We start from the raw sequence: 20,001 nt of genomic DNA, 5'->3' as shown, positions 1-20,001 counted from the left end.
GTCCCTCACGACATCACATGGACTACACACACACACACACACCCTCTGTGCAGCGTGACGGCAGAAGAGCGGACGTTCCACTGGTCCTGCCAGCAGCCAGCTGGGTTATCAAACAACACTATCTGTTGGCTAGAGCCCGATCCCAGTTTTCTTTTGGAGAGTCCTAAAGACCACCGATGATGACAAACATTTGATAAAATACTCAAATATACTGAAACAGATTTCTGGGCGGGAACCCATTTTGGTGTTTTACCCACTCAGATCGGGAACCCATATTTGGGTTCTGTACAGTATGTACAGTATTCAAAAATGTAAACATTTTCATTCTGCTTTATTTTTTGAGGTTTTTCAGAAACCTTAGGCCAGGAATTAGAGGTGTTTTTAGGCCTCAGGCCTAATTGGGTTAATATTGTCTCCACCAGGCCGACCAGGTGTTAAGACCGAGGTTGTTCTCTGCGCACCACCTCACCTGGTGTTGTACCTCCTCCATATAGGCACGTTCATCGTTGTTTTTGATGAGGCCAATCACTGTAGTGTCGTCTGCGAACTTGATGACATGGTTTAAGCCATGTGCAGGTGTGCAGTCGAGTATAGGAGGGCTAGACCACACATGAGCTTATGACATCATCAACTTGCGACGGGTGCAGTCCCTATTGAGTGAAAGATTCTCTATTTATGAAAGAAATAAAATATTTAAGGTGTTTTAGTTATAGAGGGAAAGTATAATGTTTTAAGACATATTTGTCTTATTAGCCAGGGATCCTTTTTAAGCTTTTAAATCTGTCAACACTTGTCGGCACCACATCTGCTAAGCCATTCTTGTTCTTGTTCTACAATGGCTAGATTCACTGCACGTCTCTCTGGAGGCACTAAATTGGATACATCGTTCCCTGACACAAAAAAGAGCTGTCTTTCTGCTTTGTTTTTGCCACCAAGCTCTTTATTAACATGGCCTGTGACTCATCATCGCGCTCATTAGCATGTTCATTATGATGTCCATTATGGGTGTTTTCTTTTGCCTAAGTGCATGATTGCAAAGTTTACTGAGATCAGAGGGGGCATCATGTGTTCATGTACTAATCTTAGTGTAAATAAAATCTCCCCCCCCCCCCCCACACACACACCCCACCCAAGAGTCTCTATTTAACTAGCGAATTATTGTTCCATTTCTGCATTTCTAGTTGATGTGTGGTGTCTTTTTGTGGATAGGTGGATTCATAGATTATTAATTCAGTGGTTCTCAGATGGGGCGTCTGCGCCTGCATGAAGAAAAAAGTGGAATGTCCGCACACAATATAATTCTGCTCCCCGGCCTTTTTATTTCAACCTAAATACAACAACGTTTCGCCCCTCCGGGCTTTCTCAAGTTCCGGGTCTGTGCCTGCGGTCATATCATTTTGGTGGTCTTTAACACAAAGAAGTTTTGAGAAGCACTGATTAAGTGTCTCAGAGTGTTTACACTACTTGCTAGTATTACTCCATATTACCACTCAATGATTGAGACAGCCCTACAGCCATATAGGTTCTAAGATGTACCTGCATGACCCAAGGGACTATTGTTCCTGGCCAGCACTGTCACACCATGGGGGGATTGGCTAACCTCATTTCAGAGCAACCATTAGAATCTAAAAACATATTACAGAAGCCCTCTTTGTCCCCATTCTCGTCTGACCACCAAGTCCCCTGATTGCAAAATGCAATATTGTTATGTAAGACATTTATCGTTTGTCATTTTGTCATCAGGCCGCAGCCAATGAGTGTGTAGGCGAAGGCAGACAGACACTAGGCTGGTATAAGCAGCAGCATCAGAGGGAAATAGAATTAGGGCTACAGTATTCCCTTCCAAGATATAATTGAACAATGATTTCTAATTAAATGCTGCTCGTCAACCGTGGTGTGTTGCTCAGACGACTGGCCAAACCACATCTAGATGGGTTTGTTGTTGTTGCTGCTGTTGTTGCTGCTACCCTCTGGAGAATGGTCTGTTCTTGTCTGACACTGGCGGAACTTTCTTGGTCTCATCATAAGGAAACAGGTTTAACAAAACACTATTTTGTCTATTACATGTTGTAGCCCGTGCTTAACTGATTTGCACTCTACTGATGCACACAATTCTTTGAGCGGTGCCTCCGTTCCATTACGCAGCCATGTGTGTATACGTACCCCAACATATTGTATACTCAGTCTATATAATGGTTTAGTCCTACGGAAGCTTTTAATATTGGTCCTTCCTATATAGCAACGCCTCACCGTTCCAACTATGGGATTGAAAATATATTAACGGTGCAAAGCATTTGAAAGGAGGATTTTCAAGCCTCCATATATCGGATTCTAGGATCACTATCCATGGCAAACTCCGACTTTTTAAACTGAACGGCGTATGCTGTCACTGGGAACTGGGGTTTATGCTAACAGCTAGCGGTAGAGATGGAGTTAAAATGGCATGATACTGATAGTTAACATGCTGCTATTTTCAGCCTTTTTGTATTCTTCTGTTCTATTTTACTCCTTGAACTGCTAAGGTGAATGCCTGTATAAATAAGAGTTTCACCTCACTATTCCCTCCAACCATGTTGTGACAATACCGTTGATTGATTGAACTTTACTGGCCGGTGCTCTCTGTAACTATGAGATGTGAGATGGTCCAAAAGTATAGAGCCCGACTCGGATATCAGTTTGGTCCATATACGTCTCTCAGTATTTGAATGTTTTAACGCCATTCAAATCGGCAATTCGCTGCCGCTTTCAACATGGTCGGTGGTGCGACGTAGGTGTGAGCTCTAGTTTTCTAAAATTTTCAGAAATATACGTTTTTCAAGATTCTTCACAAAATGTGGGTCAAAGCATCAGTAATCGGTGGTTTATGCAAGGCACAGTCATTTTATTTGTACAGCACATTTCAACGAGGCAATTCAATGTGCTTCATACAGAACCTCAAGCAAAGGAAAAACAAATATACACTGACATTAGCATGCAACAAAATAAGTAAAAATAACATGCAATAACCAACATCGGGATCGACATCGGATCCAAAAATCTGGCATCATCAGCTGGGCTGTAATCTGTGACACGCGGCACACGATCCAAGTCACGGATGCCATCGTTGCAGCGTGCAGTAGTGATGAGTATGAGGCAGGTGTGTGTCTATAAGGCTAAGGAGACAAAAGAAGTGCTGTCGGCCCGGAGGGGAGGGGGGAGGGGGAGGCAGACAGACGGTGATGTGCTCCATCGGTGGCACAGCGGTTAGAGGCAGGTGGGTGGGTGTTTTGGTGGGTTACGGTATAGTTGGCAGAGGACAGCCGTCCTTGCCACAGACGGTCTCTTTGTGTCTAGCTTTGCCCGTCTGCTTTATCCTGTCAGTCGTCCACTCCTGCTACTATCTCCTCCTCCTCCCCCGCCGCCTCCTCCTCCTGCTCGGCACTGCAGGATGGATCAAACCTGGGAAATTGGGTCAACCGCAAATTGCTGTGGAGCACACACAGTGCATATGAGGCAGGGGAGAGGGAGAGGAGGAGGAGACGGGAAGAGAACAAGGGAACGTCCTTTTTTGGGGGGGGAATTTCGTTGCGGTCGTGCAGAATCCTTATCTCCATATTTACTTTACTTTTTGGATATTTTTTTTTACCATAAATTAACGCTGTACTTGATCACACAAAAGCATCTTTGCAACGTGTTTTGAGCTTGTAGATCTGCAGCTTTTTCTTTTTCTTTTCCTCATTTGAGTCCTGAAAAAGTCAAATGTTTTGGACATATGAGGTTTCCACCTGACAGAGAAGATTTGGAAGATGGTGGGGGGGGGGGCAGGATGTAGGCCATGCATATTTAAGAAAGCACTACTGGAGATGGCAGTGTGAGATAGAGCTATATGGCACTGTGATGACTGCGCCTGAGATAATGAGTAGAGATTTCTGGCTGTTTGTTTTTAGAGATCTACCAACACCACATTTTCCTTCAGGATATACAGATTCCAAGACAGATTGTATATCCGTCGATACTGAGTAACGATCCGATAACGATGTACAATTTAATTTAAAGAAAAATTAAATATAATAGGAGAATAGTGGTTCTCAAAGTGGTGTCCAGGGACCATCTGGGTTCCTTGAGGGGGTTCCAAATTGACCCTTACAGGTTTGTAACTCAAAGTTATGGGGAATTAAAAGGTTTGAGAACCACTGATATAGGAATAAATATAAATTCAATTAAAGGACCACGTCACCACTTTTCAACCTATCTGCATATAATTGGTCCTCACTAATGTTCATGATAAAATTCCACAACTGTTTTTCTACTCGATCTATGTCTCATATGATGGGGGGACGGGGGGACGGGGACAGTAGAGCCTTTAGAACAGTAAGAGTATAAAACAGTTGTACAACATCAACTGAAGCAATTTGACTGTAAATTAAATATCATCATGTGGTATTAGAATGGCACAGAGTGCATACTCGCCGGTGCCAATATACCAGCATTTAAGGCAGTATTGGCGGCTTCTCTATTATTGGTATCGGTATCAATGATCAAAGCTGAGGCTAAATGGAACATGGTGGTAGAGAATAATGGCTATTTATGAAATAACACACCTTTTATTTGCCCTGAGGGGGTGAATAAAACGGGCAGGGTCATAAGCCCACACTGATAGTTTGCCTCCCAAATTCTCCCTGCAAATTACATTTTTATACAATAAACGTATACACAATTGCAGGTTCGATTCCTGAGCCGGAGTTTTCAAGTTGTTGCAAATTAATAGTTTTATTGCATATCCTTTGCATTATCTGCACTGCATAACATTTTGGCGATTAGACCCCATTTGCATTTATTGAATAAGATTAACTTTTAATAGGGAGAATAGGGTCTAGACCAGGGGTGTCCAAACTTTTTTCAAAGGGGGCCATATTAGAAAATATTAAAACACCCAAGGGCCAACCTTACTATATCTCCTGACATAATGTAGCGTCGGACTAGTCTATAACAAAGTCACATAATGTAGCGTCGGACTAGTCTATAACAAAGTCACATATACATGTGCATCGCATTTAAATGATTCTATTGAACTCATCATATCATCGTCAATATTTCAAATCAATGGTCTTTTATCGGGTGTGTGCTATGAACAAAAAGTGTTTCTCAGCCTTTTTTCAGCCATATGTCACATTACCAAATGTAACCAGAGGAGCAACGTAAAAATAATAATACAAGGAAGAAGGAACAAGGAACACTTGAAAATTATATTCTGGGAAATGCCCAGGTTAAAAAACTTGAATGCCTCCCCCTAGCCAGCCGGGGCGCCTGATGGAGGGGAAAGGAACTGGTTCCTTCCACGCACTACGTCCAACCAGGGAAACTCCCCCCTGTCAGGTGTAAAGGAGCAACTTGGACACTCAGGCATGAAGGAAGCATGAGTTCAAGTCCGTTGCTCTCCCCTTGTCCCCCATATATGGGGACTAGGTTGGTGGAGGCTGTGTAGAGCCAAGGATCACATTAAAAAATTGACACACGGGTGAAAAATGGGTTACAAAAAAATACTGTACTGTTGGGCGGGGCCGTTCATAATACAATTGAGGTATGAAGCTGCGGGCCGCATGACATTTATCCCAGGGCCGCATTTGGCCTGCGGGCCACACTTTGGACACCCCTGGTCTAGACGCTGGTTGGTGGCAGAGCAGATCGGACCTCCTTCCTTCTCAACGCTAGATTTGGGGATGGAGGCGGGTTGCTTGTTGATTGGCTGACTGCAGATTGGCTAGATGAGCTGGCCTCTCAAGCTGTTCCTCATTGAACCTTCGCTAAAAGCTAACATATCGTTATATGAAAAAAATAAAAGCGGTGTGGGACTGTGGGTGGATGTTTGTCATTCGTGTCATAGTGTCATTGTTGTTGCATCTTGAATTATACGTGTTTAGGATCTTGCAAATAACCCCATCATTACAAGTCTGCTAGCTATAGCCTATGTAAACATTATGAGTGACTGGTAATGCTGAATATGAACGTGACAATTGGGCTAATGTACATCCTGTATCGGTTATCTTTAGTGAGATCTCTTTCTCTCACACGCACGCACGCGTGCACACACACACACACACACACACACACACACACACACACACACACACACACACACACACACACACACACACACACACACACACAGCTAAATGTAGCTGCATGGGTCATGTATTTACACAGCTTTGTGATTGTGCAAGTCTTACAGTAGTCATGAAAAGCAAGCAGAGAGGTTATTATCTAGGAAATTGTCTCTGTCGGGTGGAGACCTTGTATGTCCAAAACTTTAAAGTTTTAGGATACAAAATCCAAAGTAGCAAGCTCGAAACGCAGCGTTTTGTGCTTGTAAATCTGTTACTTTTGAGTTTTGTGTGACGCTGTAGTGTCAAGTAGGCAGTAGGGTGTTCATTTTGCGGGGAAAAAACAAAGAGTTCGAACTTTGTTAGAATATGGAGATAGGAGGATTCTGCCAGACAGCAACGAAATCCCATTTATCGGATATTGGAAGTCCCCACAGGCCCTCATTAAAAGGGTTTAGCTACTGAAGCCTGTTACACAGCAGGTGCCAAATGGATATTAATTTGGCTTTTATAGATGCAGAGAAGTAAAGAAACGCCTGGTGTGGGGGATGTTGTAGTAGCCCAGTAGTAGTAGTAGTAGTAGTTGAAATGTGTTGCTCTGTCTGTGGAGAGGTGCTGTGTGCCGGCATTCTTTTTTATGTTAACATTAAAACATTTTTTTTATGTTTCAAATAACTGAAAACCCTCCCAGCCCATTCTCGGGTTACTTTGTTCACATCTAGGTCTGTGACTATTACAAGACTGACGATTAATTGTCACATACAAATAAATTCGATTAACAATTTAATTGTGATTGGAACATATGCACACACACACACACACACACACACACACACACACACACACACACACACACACACACACACACATTTATGTGGGGACTCCCGACTCAGAGGTTATGAGCCACTGCTCTAGTCTAGACAGCCTCGTCTCCTCTCATGGGTATGCACATTGTGTCTCTGGCCTAAAGGGCTATCGTACTGGCCTGATGACCGTGATGCTCCGTGATGGCAGCACCTTCGCCCAAGCTGCCCTTGGCTCAAGTGGAACACAACACGCACGTTAGAGTGGCTGAGTTGTTCCCTTGTTGTCGTCCCCCCCTTCCCCAGAATGCATCACTGGCGTGCCTGGCTGTGCCCATGAGGTCCGTGCCCCTGCTGACATTGAATCAGTGTATTACTCATCGTTGTGTGTGTGTGTGTGTGTGTGTGTGTGTGTGTGTGTGTGTGTGTGTGTGTGTGTGTGTGTGTGTGTGTGTGTGTGTGTGTGTGTGTGTGTGTGTGTGTGTGTGTGTGTGTGTGTGTGTGTGTGTGTGTGTGTGTGTGTGTGTGTGTGTGTGTGTGTGTGACAGTAATGGCTTGTTGTTAGTTAAGGCACTGGAACTAATATAAATTATAATTGAAATTAGATGATTGGTCTTTAATGAGACCAGTTTGTCCAGGGTCAGTTATTGTGTTAGACCACCCAGCTGTATTTTATATTCCAAAGTCCATTACGTTATTCCAGTGAGGCATTGCTATAACAAGGCATTACGCCATTTGACGTGTGTGTGTGTTTGAAGAGTTGGATCACGCTCTACCGACTACAACTCCCAGAGCAGCCAGTGGTTCACAAACTTTTTAGCTCGAGCCCAAAAGAGAAATTGTTTGCCCGGGACCTGCCAAACTAGTGAAAATAGCAGATCACCATGTTGCGGGGGCAGCGATCAAGCGATGTGAGCTTGTAGATCTGCTATTTTCACTACTGCTTAAACTTTTTTAGTTGTAATTATTATTCACCGGGGGGTGCGGGATATCAAATCCATTCCTTGAAAATGAACAGTTTGAGAACAGGCACGTAAGGCTATCCAATGTTGAAGCTGCCACTACCTACTGGTGAAAAGAGGAACTGCAGCACTTTCATGGAGGTTGACGGATGTTCATGACGTCATGTGCGTCTAGCTCTTAGAGTACATATATTAATAGAGACGGCACCCGGAGGAAACCCTGAGGCGAAATGGAGATAGTGGCCGAATTTGTCATTGCAGCTCGAGCCAGCACTGGTCCGTTGACTATCATTGCGCACGTTCATGTTATTGGGGCATGACACGTGAATGCTATGTTTCACATGGCAAATGGCGCAATGATAGTCAACGGCACAGCGCATTCACGATTTGGCCCAATCCATCCTAGAATGCACTCTGTTCCTACCCGGAAGGAGGAGTGAAATCGCCTCATGCGCTTTTGAGCAACTTAATGCAAGTGGATGGGAGGATAAATCCGGTGCCGTCTTTAATATATACTCTAAGTAAGGTCTAGCTAGGCTAGGCTAAACTTCCGCTCGCTCAAATCATGCGTTATAATTGCACTTCCGGCAGTCTTCCGGGTTGCTTCAAAATGCCACTGAGCAACTTCCATTGAAATGAATATCGTGGGGGGCGGGGCTAGCGCTCCGGTTCGGTCTCTATCCTTTTATTACTCTATGGTAGCAGGTACTCTATGGGAGCAGGTACTCTATGGGAGCCACTAAGTCCTATAGAGTATATCCCACTGTTTGCCAACCACTAAATCCTACAGAGTATATTCCATGTCAGTGTCGTCCTCCTCCTCGGGCCCCCTCTGCGGTCGGACCCCCTCGACACATTCCCTTGCCAAGTGTGCTTTTTGATTAGCGACGGCACATGAAAACAGCCCCGCTCACACTGTCCCACTGGCGTTCTCCCCTATGGAATGCGTCGCCTGCTATCTAATCAGGTTCTCTTTGCCGTGTCAGAAGTTAACCATTTATTGAACACGTGCTTGCTTTGACGAGACCGACCTCAGTGGCCCGGCTGCCTGTCTTTAAACCCTATACTGTGTGTACTTTAGTTGACCCGGATCATCCCCCAGGGCTCTATACTAGCTCTGCTTTGTTTTTCAACAAAGTCTCTTTGTTTGCCCCAGAATACGGACGCATGGGTTGATTTGGGGTATATTGTGTGTGCATGTAGCTGTCGTATATCATTGCTGTCTGGCAGAAACCTCAAATCTCTATATTTTATTTGATAATTTTTACTTATTTATTGTATAGTGGTTCCAAAACTTTTTTTCCAGGGGACCCATTTGATTGGTTCCCATACTTTTTTTTCCCCAGGGGGACCCATTTTGATTAAAATTAAAAACCAGGCGACCCAATTCCCAATATTGTTTTTACGCACAGAAAATCTTAATTCAGGTGGTTGTAAATGGCATGAGTAGCAAAATGCTTGCTTTACTTAGCAGAGGTTATTCAGATAACGCACCGAGTTTATCTAGAACCAGGCCTGGGCTGGCCACTTGACACACTGAAACATGCAAAGAAATATTTTTGGCGACCCAATTGAAATCTCCCGTGCCCCACCTGTGGGTCGCCGACCCACAGGTGGGAAACAATGCTGTACAGCATGACATACGGTCTCATTTTCAAAACTCCTGTCTGAGTACTGTTTATCTTTTTTAGGGTTGTTTAGGCTACCAAGTTTACAAGTGTACTCCAGTACACTTGGTATTTCCATCATTATGATAACGGCTGACCCGGTGAATTATGATGATGAAAGCTGTGTGTGAGAGAGGGGGAGAGACACCTCAAGAGTTCCACTCCTGAAGGAGACCTATTACTGTATCCTTCCACCATGTTGTTGTTGTTGTCTCTGATAATAATAATAATAATAATAAGCACTGTGGACCGCTGCCACATCCAGGCAAACAACTCTTTAGGTTTTTGCTTTTTTCGTAAAATGAATGCCCTACTCAAAAGCATAAAAAGTAGCAGATCCACAAGCTCTGTTTTAAGCTGTTCCATCTGCTACTTTTGCTACTGTTTAAGGACATAATGTTTCCCCCCCCGACAGAGATATAATCTAGTTGAGGTTGTCTGTGTGCGCGTCTTGAGTTGAACATTGTTTGTTCTTTAATGCACACGCCCACACCTCATGGAGTGGGCTGTTATGGTCCAACCTTGTTTCTTAGCAGATAACTCATGTCACGTGCAAAAACGCGAGAGTGCAGACTAGCAGCCAACACCAACTCGGGACTCCTGAACCGCTGCCCTCCGCACAGCCCCCTGTCTAGCATCAGGGCCCTGAGCTCTGTTGCACAGCAAGCCCACGCTGTTTCAATATGTACACGCAAATATGAACGAGCCTCTCTAACGGTTTCAACCTGTGCAAAAAAAAAACACTTTCACTCATACATCCCTGGGTGCCGGGCATGCTGCCAGCGTTGTCTCTTTTTAACCTGTACAAAGACATATTTTAGTGGATGATTTTCTTTGTGTCTCCCGTAGAACTCTTTTGGGTGTATTCAAATACTGTTATCAGTACATTTTTAAATATTTGTTTTATCCTCAATTTGGCAGCCTCTTGAGGGGACTTGTTGGTCAGGTAATAGTGTTGTTGTACATGCTTGTCAGGTTTGGCTGGTGGGATGTAGGGTTGCCATGTCTGCTTAATATAAGCGACTTTGGGCTTGTTGGGTTGTGGTTTTTTTTTGGGGGGGGGGGGGCTAATGTGTAGTTGTTTGTGTGCTTGCTTCCATTTCTTTATGTGATTTGAAAACCAGATTTGTGTCATTTAGAAAATGGCAGATCTACAAGCTCACAATGTGTTGCGAGCTTGCAGATCGCTTATTTTCTAATAGCCAATGTATACAGCTTTAAAGTGTTCTATCCAGTGTTATATCGCTTCTTGTTGGGCTTGTTTTCATATAGGCCTACCTATGGTTGCTAGTGGGAGGAAGGGTTGGCCAGCCACCTCTCACACAGTGTGTCCTAGTCTAGGTCGGACCCTGTGTGCGCCACAGAGGTGTGAAGTGGAGAGCTAGCTAACTAGCTGTACACAGAAGTGTGAAGAGGAACCCTGCAGATGGAAAACGCACACACATGGCTCCCTGCTGGAACTTTCTCTTTGTCCTTGTTGTGGTTTTGCTGGGCAAAAACCCACAAACCCATGGTGGCACCCATGGTGCGTAGGTTTGTCTTGACGGGGTTGAGGCAGCATGTGTTTGAGGAGCGGAGAGTGCGAGTCGAGGGTTTCAGGGAGACTTCATTCCTTGAGGTAGGAAGGGGCGTTTCCGTGGGTGCATTGATGAGTGAGCACTGCAGGGATATCTTGTATTCCTTCCAGAATGAGACGGGGAGCCAGTGGAGTGAACGGAGGATGGTTGTGATTAATATGATCCTAGCAGCACTGTTCTGGAGGTTCTGGAGCTTTTGGAAGGCTCTTGCTAGGGATCCCAATGAGAAGTGCATTGCAGTAGTGCCGATGCAACACTTGGATTCGCTATTTTCACTATTTGTCAGACTTTGTCAGACTTTGTCAGAAAATGTATATATTGTGGGCCAGGGCTTAGTTACGTTAAGTGCTTAATTTTCTATGTGTCTTTGTGTGGCACATGATAGTCAGCAGGGTTCAGTTCCTGGCAGTGGTTAAAATAAGAATTCACATATTAGAATATCAATATGAACATACGAAGCAACTGATTTATTTTATTTTTTATTTTTTTAATGGTAGTGGATGGAGATAAAATATTTTTGTCCAACCAAGAAACGGCAACCAATGGATGCGAAGAGGGGCACAACCACGGGCGGGAGTTGACAAAGGGTGTTTGTGGGTGGGAAGCCCCCTGCGGATTGTCCTCATTGGCGCAATAGTGACTCCTACTGGTCGGTCGGGGCACTTGTTCAGCGGGGACGTTAAACTGGTGATAGTGGCATGTGAATCCTCCCTGTACGTCATATGATCTCCCGGTGAAACTCCTCACCGTCCTGTGAAAAGATGCAACTGGTGGTGACACCATCATGTGTGTGTCAGAGGAGACATGAGTATGTTCTCTACACTTGGAGAATTTGTAGCACAAACTGTGGGTCAGGAGGTGGACCGACCCCAACCCGTGTCACGAAAGGAGATCTGATTGCGTCGCAGAAGTCACAGAATGTACAGAATTGCATTTGTGTGAGTGCTGGTAGCATAATTAAACATGGCAAATGACACAAGATGGTTTATATCCATCCATCCATTCATCTTCAACAACTAATCCGTAGTCTGGTCGCCGGGGCAACAGCTCCACCAGAGTGCTCCAGACGTCCCTCTCCAGAGCAACATTAGTGACCTCCTCCTGGGGGATCCCGAGACGTTCCAAGGCCAGTGAGTCGATGTGTTTCCTCCAACTGCGCCTTGGGTCTGCCCCGGGGTCTCCTCCCAGTGGGATGTGCCTCGAGGACCTCCCTATTAGGGAGATGCCCGAGAGGCATCCTAACTCTAAATGGGTTGCCTCCTCCATTGACCCAGTGAGGACAAACCCAGTAGTTCTCGTTTCAGTGCCAACGACCCCCACATTTATATATTTGTATTGACTAAAGAGATTGTGATGGGGACCAGTGTTTTAACCACTTGAACCCCAAGCATTCATAATCCCAATAATTGCAGATCTACAAGCTCACAAGGTTATTTGTATTATAAAAAAACGTTTGGTGTGTAGATGGTCCATGTAGAGAGCCAACTCAACTCGGGTCCAGTTTATTAAGTCTAGAGGGTTTAAGTGGTTAATTGATTGGAGCATGCAAGTATTTGTCCATAGTCAAAGACCATATTATAGCCTGCACAATCTCATACAGAGGCATACAGTACATACAGTAGGGCCAACAGTAGTCTTCCTCTTGCTCAATGCATTTGTAATATAATGTCTGTCGGGCAGAATATTTTTTTAATTAATACTCTGCCTACTTGATTATACTGCAGCGTCACAAAAGCATAAGTAGCAGATCTGCAAGCTCGAACCGCTACGCACAGTGCCACGTTTCAAGCTTGTAGATCTGCTACTTTTGCTGTTGTTGAATTTGAAACCTGAAAAGTAACAGTTTTTGAACATAATGGGGTTTCCACCCCGTTATGTAAGCTGAAGGACGTATTCCCAGATATTTGTATTCTTTTACTTTGTTCAATCTCATCATTGTTAAATGTAGAGAATCGCTGGGCCATGGCTCAGCGGTCCAGGCACCTTGGCTGGTAATCCAGTCTGGCAGTGTGCCGCGGGTTCGACTCCCGATCCCGACGGCCTTTACTGCATGTCTTCCCCCCCATCTCTCTCCCCATTTCCTGTGGCGAAAGCCACAAAATAAAAAAACATTAAAAGACAAATGTAGAGAATCATCAGGTAATGAATTATTAATAATAGATTTTATTTTTTAACACACTTTACATTCATTGGAATCTCAAAGTGCTACAATGAGCAAAAGCATAAAATAATAACCACACATCACACCATTTAAAAACATCTAAGAAACGGGAACACATTTAAAACAAAGGGCAAAGCTATAAAAAGGCTTTGTTCTAGTCCTCTCTATAATGAGTCAGCCGACTGTGGTGCTCTCAGGTAGGCGGGGAGGGCGTTCCACCGTGCTCGGCGACCGAGCAGAAGGCCGGCGATCACCCATGGTGCGCAGCTTGGTCTTGATGGGTTTGAGGCGGTTAGTGTTTGAGGTGCGGAGGGAGCGAGTTGACGGCTGAATGGTGACAACTCGAGCAATGGAAATATTTTAGTTGAACACACTGCAATGAGCAATTTTAACTGAATTAACTGATATTATGATTATCATTGTGTTGTTCACATGCATGTGTTTATGTACTTCAAACGGTATTTTGCCAGAAGACCTCATGCCCAAAACTTGTTGCTTGTTTGTCCTGAGTGCACTGAAAAAGATGCGAAAAACAAAACATTGTCTTTGGCCTTTGAGCACAAAAATGCTTTCCCTTAGTTTATTTACCTTTTTAATTATTAAAAGCGTGGCTTGACGTCGGCGGTCAAACAATGAATAGTAAATGAATGATCATGAATAAATACTGTGTTTGGTTGGATCGTATCGAGCATGGGTCAGACATTCTGCGGTCTCTGCAACCTCCCCAGTCCAACAGCAACTAATTACATATTTACTTTGAGTATTGGCCATAATTATTACATAATCGCTTAATCGCAGAAATCTGAGATATTACTTTTGCATGATTGTTGTAATTGTTTTCAAAATAGCAGATCTACAAGCTTTTTTTATTTATTTATGTATTTATTGCAAAATCTGTTATTTGAAAAATGACTATTTTCAAAATATGAAACGCCACAAATCGGGGTGCAAACTGTTTTCAGATGGGGTGTACTACTATACGCTTACAATTACATTATTAATGTGCGTGGTCGTTGGACTTTGACATGAACATGTTTGAGAACCCACTGGTCCACGTTTAGGAAGCAAGCCCAAATGAGAAACTACATAAGCCCCCCGACACACACACACACACACACGCACACGCACACTCACATGCACTACCAATATTTACAAGCGACTTTACAGAAAAAAAACAAGCCCAACGTCGCTTATAATAAGCAGACATGGCAACACTGACTGCTCGGCACAGATTGGCAGCGTGTTACTGTTAATGTCCCGAGCGAGCGGTGATGGCCCCGGTTACTGCTGCAGTCCAGTCCTGCCTCCTCCTGTTAGTCATTGTAATATCGACTGGACTGAAACTGAGAGCACGTATCAAGGTGAAACGTGAGGGAGGGAGCCAATGATGAGTGGATCCAGGTCACTGAGAGAGAGAGAGAGGAAGAGAGAGAGGACCATGGGCTGACTGCCAGGTCACTGTGTTGGGATCTGGGCTGCATGAGGCACTTAACCCATTCACCTAGTGGTCCACAGATGCTCACGTTCATTGGTTGACCTGGTTTCCTATATATATAATAAATATATTCACACGCACACACTGTCAGTGTTGACGTCACGACTACCTAGTCGTTACGTCACCACCTCCTTTTATAAGGCATCGTGCCAGAATCATTCTCTGTCGGATTATAAACTACAGTCAAGTCCGTATAAGAATATAAACCTAAGCCTTAAAACTAAGCTTATCCTTTAACTTGTCCATCTTTAAACCTGCAATCTCATCTACTCGGCAAGCCTTTAGTCAAGACTAACTCCTCTCGACGCTAGGAGTTACACCTGGTCAGCACTTCCGCTCTTGTGACCGTGGAACATTCTCAACCCTTACACACACACGTGAGCGCACACGCACGCAGAAAAGGTCATTGGGATCTGGATTACCATTATTATTAAAAATATAACATTAAAAAAAACATTCCCAATTGAATTTGAATTCATTAAATGCATCTTTTCGAATGGTTTTGAAATAATAATAATATTTTATTTATTTAAATTTCTATCCCACGATTTTGTAACCCATTTTTTCACTCCGTGTCAATTATCTAATGTAATCCTGGGCGCTACACTTCCTCTGCCCACCTGGGGCGGCAGCGGACTGACCTCATGCCTCCTCCTATGCAGCTATCCAAGCTGCTTTTCACCTGACAGAGGAGAGTTTCCCCGGCGAAGCAACACGTTATAACGACCAGTTCCTTTCCCCTCCATCAGGCGCCCCGGCTGGCCAGGGGGAGGTAGTTTAGAGAACAGGATTACTGCATGTTTTTGTGAGGGTACCTAATAATAATAATTTTAAACAAATTGTGGGAAGCAAAAAAATTAAACTCATAAAAATGTGTCTGCGACTCACAAAGTCCCGAGCCAGTGTTTGGGTACCAGCGGACTATAGAGGGTTTAATTATAATTAACGCACAAATAAGTGTGAGTTGGATTTGAAGCCCTAGCAGTGAAACGTGAGAGCATTTATAGGTCAGTGGGGTGAGAGGACGGTACGGTAGGTTGGCAGGTCATTGTCACAGTGACCTGCTGAGGTCATGTGCCCCGCCGGGGACCTACGTATAGCAGCATCTACATCCAGCCAGGTTTCCATTTATTTGTACAGCTTCTACTCAAATTATCGAGCATCTCTATACGTCACTCTGTTTGTATACTGCACTGTATGTGCAATGAACCGCTTGCTGTATTTGTTGTGTGCTGCTGGGAAACAGCTGACACGTTTTGGGACTGCGTGCGTGCAATCCGTGCATGCGTACTGTCTGTACTTGGATTTCTATAGCTGTGAGGGTCCAATGTCCTCACACAAGTATCGTAGATTTTGATAAATAGACAATGTGCGGACAGTTTCCCTGGTCCCCTCAAGATAAATGGCTGTTTTTATGAGAGTTTTACAGTTACGTTTACAATTAGGAAAAGGTTGGTTAGTGTTAGGTTTTATTTAGTTATTGCCTGAGCAGGTGTGCCCTGATTTATAAAATATAATAATAATAATAATAATTTGTGCGTGTGTGGATCGTGCCATTCTTTCTCCAGGACTTTAGAAACACACATACTGAACGCACGTCACACGCACATGCAGCAAGTTTCAGGGTTCTTGCCACAGATCAAACGTACACAAAGACTGCAGTAATCGGCGTATGCTGTGGTGGACAGTAACCTTTACTTGAGTACTTTATTTATTTAGTTAGTCAGTTGTTTATTTATATTTAGCTTGAATATTTGTATTTTTGATTACTACATTACAAAGACATGTACTTTTGACACTTGAACATTTGAACACTTTGCATTTTTTTAAGCAAATGCTCCAATACGTTAATTCTGAAGTACACATTTCGACAGAGCAACTTTCACTGGCAGTTGGGCAATATTTGTCCAGGAAGTATCTATACTTTTAGACTCATGCTGGAATTGAGTACTTTGTGCACCAATGCTGCTCGCACAACATGACACGTTGGGGTTTCTATCAGACTCTCCACGTGTCGTGTACGTGGGCTGTGGGCTCGGCCTCAGGAACACACGGGGCCTGAGATAAATGCACTTTTAATTACACTTCACAGTGAAAGGTAAACATTCTTGGTACAGCAGCTGCGACTTGGACTACCACCAGCAGCCCTCGGTACAGCGAGTACACTCGCTCTAGAGGGAGAGGAACATGTCCACACGCACGCAGACACTAGTGTAGCACGCGGGGGTGCACTGCACGCACGCACACACAACCACGACGGCTTTATGCACGCAATATATCTTAGCTGAAGATGATATATTACACTGTACCTGTACAGGCCAAACGGGCTCGTAATATAAATTATCATATAATGTCCAAAACGCATATTTCTAACGTGGCACATTATTGCCTCTCTCTCTCTCTCTCTCTCTCTCTCCCTCTGTCCCTGTCTACCCACTCTCCTACCCCTCTCTCCTCTCCCTCACTACCCTCCCCAACTGTATTCTGTGAAGCACATTGAACTGCAGTAGATGCATGAAATGTACTATATATATATATATATATATATTCATACATACATACATACAAACATTGATTCATGTATTGACCTCTCTCTGTCTCCTCTACCAGACTACCTGGCGAAGCACGGTCGTCTCAGCGAGCTGGAGGCCAGGAGGAAGTTCTGGCAGATCCTGTCGGCGGTGGAGTACTGTCACAACCGCAACATCGTCCACCGAGACCTGAAGGCAGAGAACCTGTTGCTGGACGGACACATGAACATCAAGATAGCAGGTATACCAACACTCCACATGTTTTCCTAATGAAACCTCGGTACATATACAATGGCCTCAGCATGGAAGGCTTTTGTTTTTTTTATCCATGAGCTCAGCCCTGGTGGAGCTGAGAAATGTCTCAACTAGCTGCCCAGCCTATTGTCACTGCGTTGACAAGTGTCCACACAGGCCGTTTGCTGGCTGCACCAGTAGACTGCAAGATGTGTCTCACAACATCTCACCTTGACTCCCGAAGTCAGTCTTTAACCTTTTTTAAATGCAGCGGGACTGCTGTTTTATTTATTCTATTCTCTCTCTCTCTCTCTCTCTCTCTCTCTCTCTCTCTCTCTCTCTCTCTCTCTCTCTCTCAGCATTAATGCACACAGTGAGTTAACTGGCTGTATAATGCCGGTCTGCACACAATAGAGGATAAACTTGCTACAATAGTATCAGTGACAGGATTAATGTTTAATGAAAGGACTTAACACATGGCCGTATTGTCTATGGCTTTGCTATCACCCTATTATTGAAATACCAGCGTGATAAAGGGTGAGAGTAAAAAAATAAAAAGGTTATCTGTTATGCTCCAAGATGTGTTAACCCATTTTGACCTGAGGGCCTGTTCTTCAAATGTCTTCTAAAGCCTCTAACAATTTTCTGAAAAATCTATTTTTCTATATATCAGTGGTTCTCACACCTTTTCATGTCGATTATATGTACTAGTCCTTACCCGTTTGAAGATAGATCATAGCCTGTCTCTTCCTATCACGCACGCACACACACATTTGAAATGTTTATTTATGTCCACATAATGAGAAGTACAGGAATACCTTGTTACTGTACAAAGGACATAAACACTGCCAGTGCAGTTTGACAGTGGGAGAGCAGCCAGTTACAACGTGCATGGACGGCAAAGCATCGTTACATACAGTACAGCTGACATGTCGGACACAGGGCAGCAGACATAAATCATGGATAAAGGAAACAACGCCTCCTCCAAAATGAGCGGCTTCCTATAATGGCTGAAACTGAGCAATACCTCGCTAACTGCTTGGCTCTCCTTTTGGAGACACACACACACACACACACACACACACACACACACACGTGACGTAACTGGATGTGTGTATAGTCAACGGTGCCTATGCACAGGCTGGCGAAAGTTTGGGTACTGGAAACGGAGTGTGGTGTAGCAGAATTAGCTGTTGATAACATGATGGAGATGTTGCACAGAACTCTGTTACTTGCTTCGTGTCATGCATCTGTATCCCAACATGCATTTCAATGCGTGACACGCGTGTCACGTGATCTGCTGTATAGCCAATCGGAGGGAGGAAATGGCGGCGTGCTTGTAAGCAGCGTACATTGAGGCCAGAGCACAGGGCAATGTTGCGTGAGGCGCGTGGAGGCACCCCGAGCACAGGCGCGTTTGAGGATGGATCCATAAGCGAGTGACAGACAGACAGACACACACAGACAGACATCTCTGGAATTAATAGTTAGATTTGTCTGCGCATCTGACAATATTTGGTTCCAGGGCAGTGACCCCCGTGAAGATTTTGGTTAAAATGTTTGCTTTAAAATAAAAATATATATATTCAAAGATTTGCACAAATGGTCACAATTTTGGTCATCATTTTAGTACGGTTATCGTCATTGGGAGACAGGATATTTTGTCTAAGACGATGGAACATTTTGTGGGTGAAGATTAAGAAGATGGGGGTAAAGAGATTGATTTCAACAAGTAAAGCCCCAGGGACTAGTTCTCAACGTGTTTATCAAGTTGGTGGCACAACACGTTCCCTGCCAGCCTCCGGACGGAGGCAGGGAACACATGTAGACAAAGCTGGAGATTTAGATGTTTGGATGCCACAGAGTCTCAACAGCTAACTTCAGGGGGTTAGTTCCAGTGGATGGAGGGGGGGGATACTGTCCTTAGAGGACCTTAACATTCCAAGCGTACTTTTAGAATGAGGCTGTTCACAATAAAACATAAATGAAAAAAAACTATGAAGGGATAGACATCCCGGTAAGAATTCCTTAATTCCGGCATTATCATTTTTTCTGAGCAGGGGTTACTAAACCTTTTCAGCTCAAAAAGGATACTTTTGGTGTCTTTCTGGGATATTACGACTTAATACTTATTAGCCCTATTTCAAGAATAGTGAACGCTGCCAATATGCTCTTTCATATAATTCATTTTTTTGTCTTTATGGAATAGTTATTATTATTTTAAGTTTCTGTAATTATGTAATGATTGTTCTAAAGATATGCTTGCAGATAATAAGTGTCTTTTTTTGTGGGACAGTTGGACAAAAAACTGATCAATCTACAGTAATTGGTTGAAATAGTCATCTACCCATGCTTTAAACAAGTATGATGGCATCAACACAGCTGTGCCGAGTGGCTACAGTATATGCTTGCAGTTCGCATGGGACATTTACAGTCATAGTGGCTAAATCTGGCATTAAATAATTAGGAATTGGGAAAGTAATTGGTCCCC

At 43.9% G+C, this 20,001-nt stretch overlaps 1 protein-coding gene across 3 annotated transcripts in view; it reads left to right on the top strand.

The window, feature by feature from the left end:
- Positions 1 to 20,001, top strand: part of sik2b (salt-inducible kinase 2b) — a 96,673-nt gene that overhangs the window by 20,674 nt on the left and 55,998 nt on the right. For all 3 annotated transcript variants that reach the window (XR_013964559.1, XM_080771414.1, XM_080771413.1), the window contains exon 4: positions 17,356 to 17,517. Coding sequence is in view for 2 of the 3 variants with exons in the window: in XM_080771414.1 (XP_080627540.1) it covers positions 17,356 to 17,517 (162 nt within the window). In the remaining variant the exon portion in view is untranslated. The remainder of the gene's footprint in view (positions 1 to 17,355; positions 17,518 to 20,001) is intronic.

Source organism: Protomyctophum bolini, assembly GCF_963924005.1.
Source record: "Protomyctophum bolini genome assembly, chromosome: 9".
Taxonomy (NCBI): domain Eukaryota; kingdom Metazoa; phylum Chordata; class Actinopteri; order Myctophiformes; family Myctophidae; genus Protomyctophum; species Protomyctophum bolini.
The sequence above is the reverse complement of the archived record's forward strand: the minus strand, read 5'-3'. Positions and strand labels throughout refer to the sequence as shown.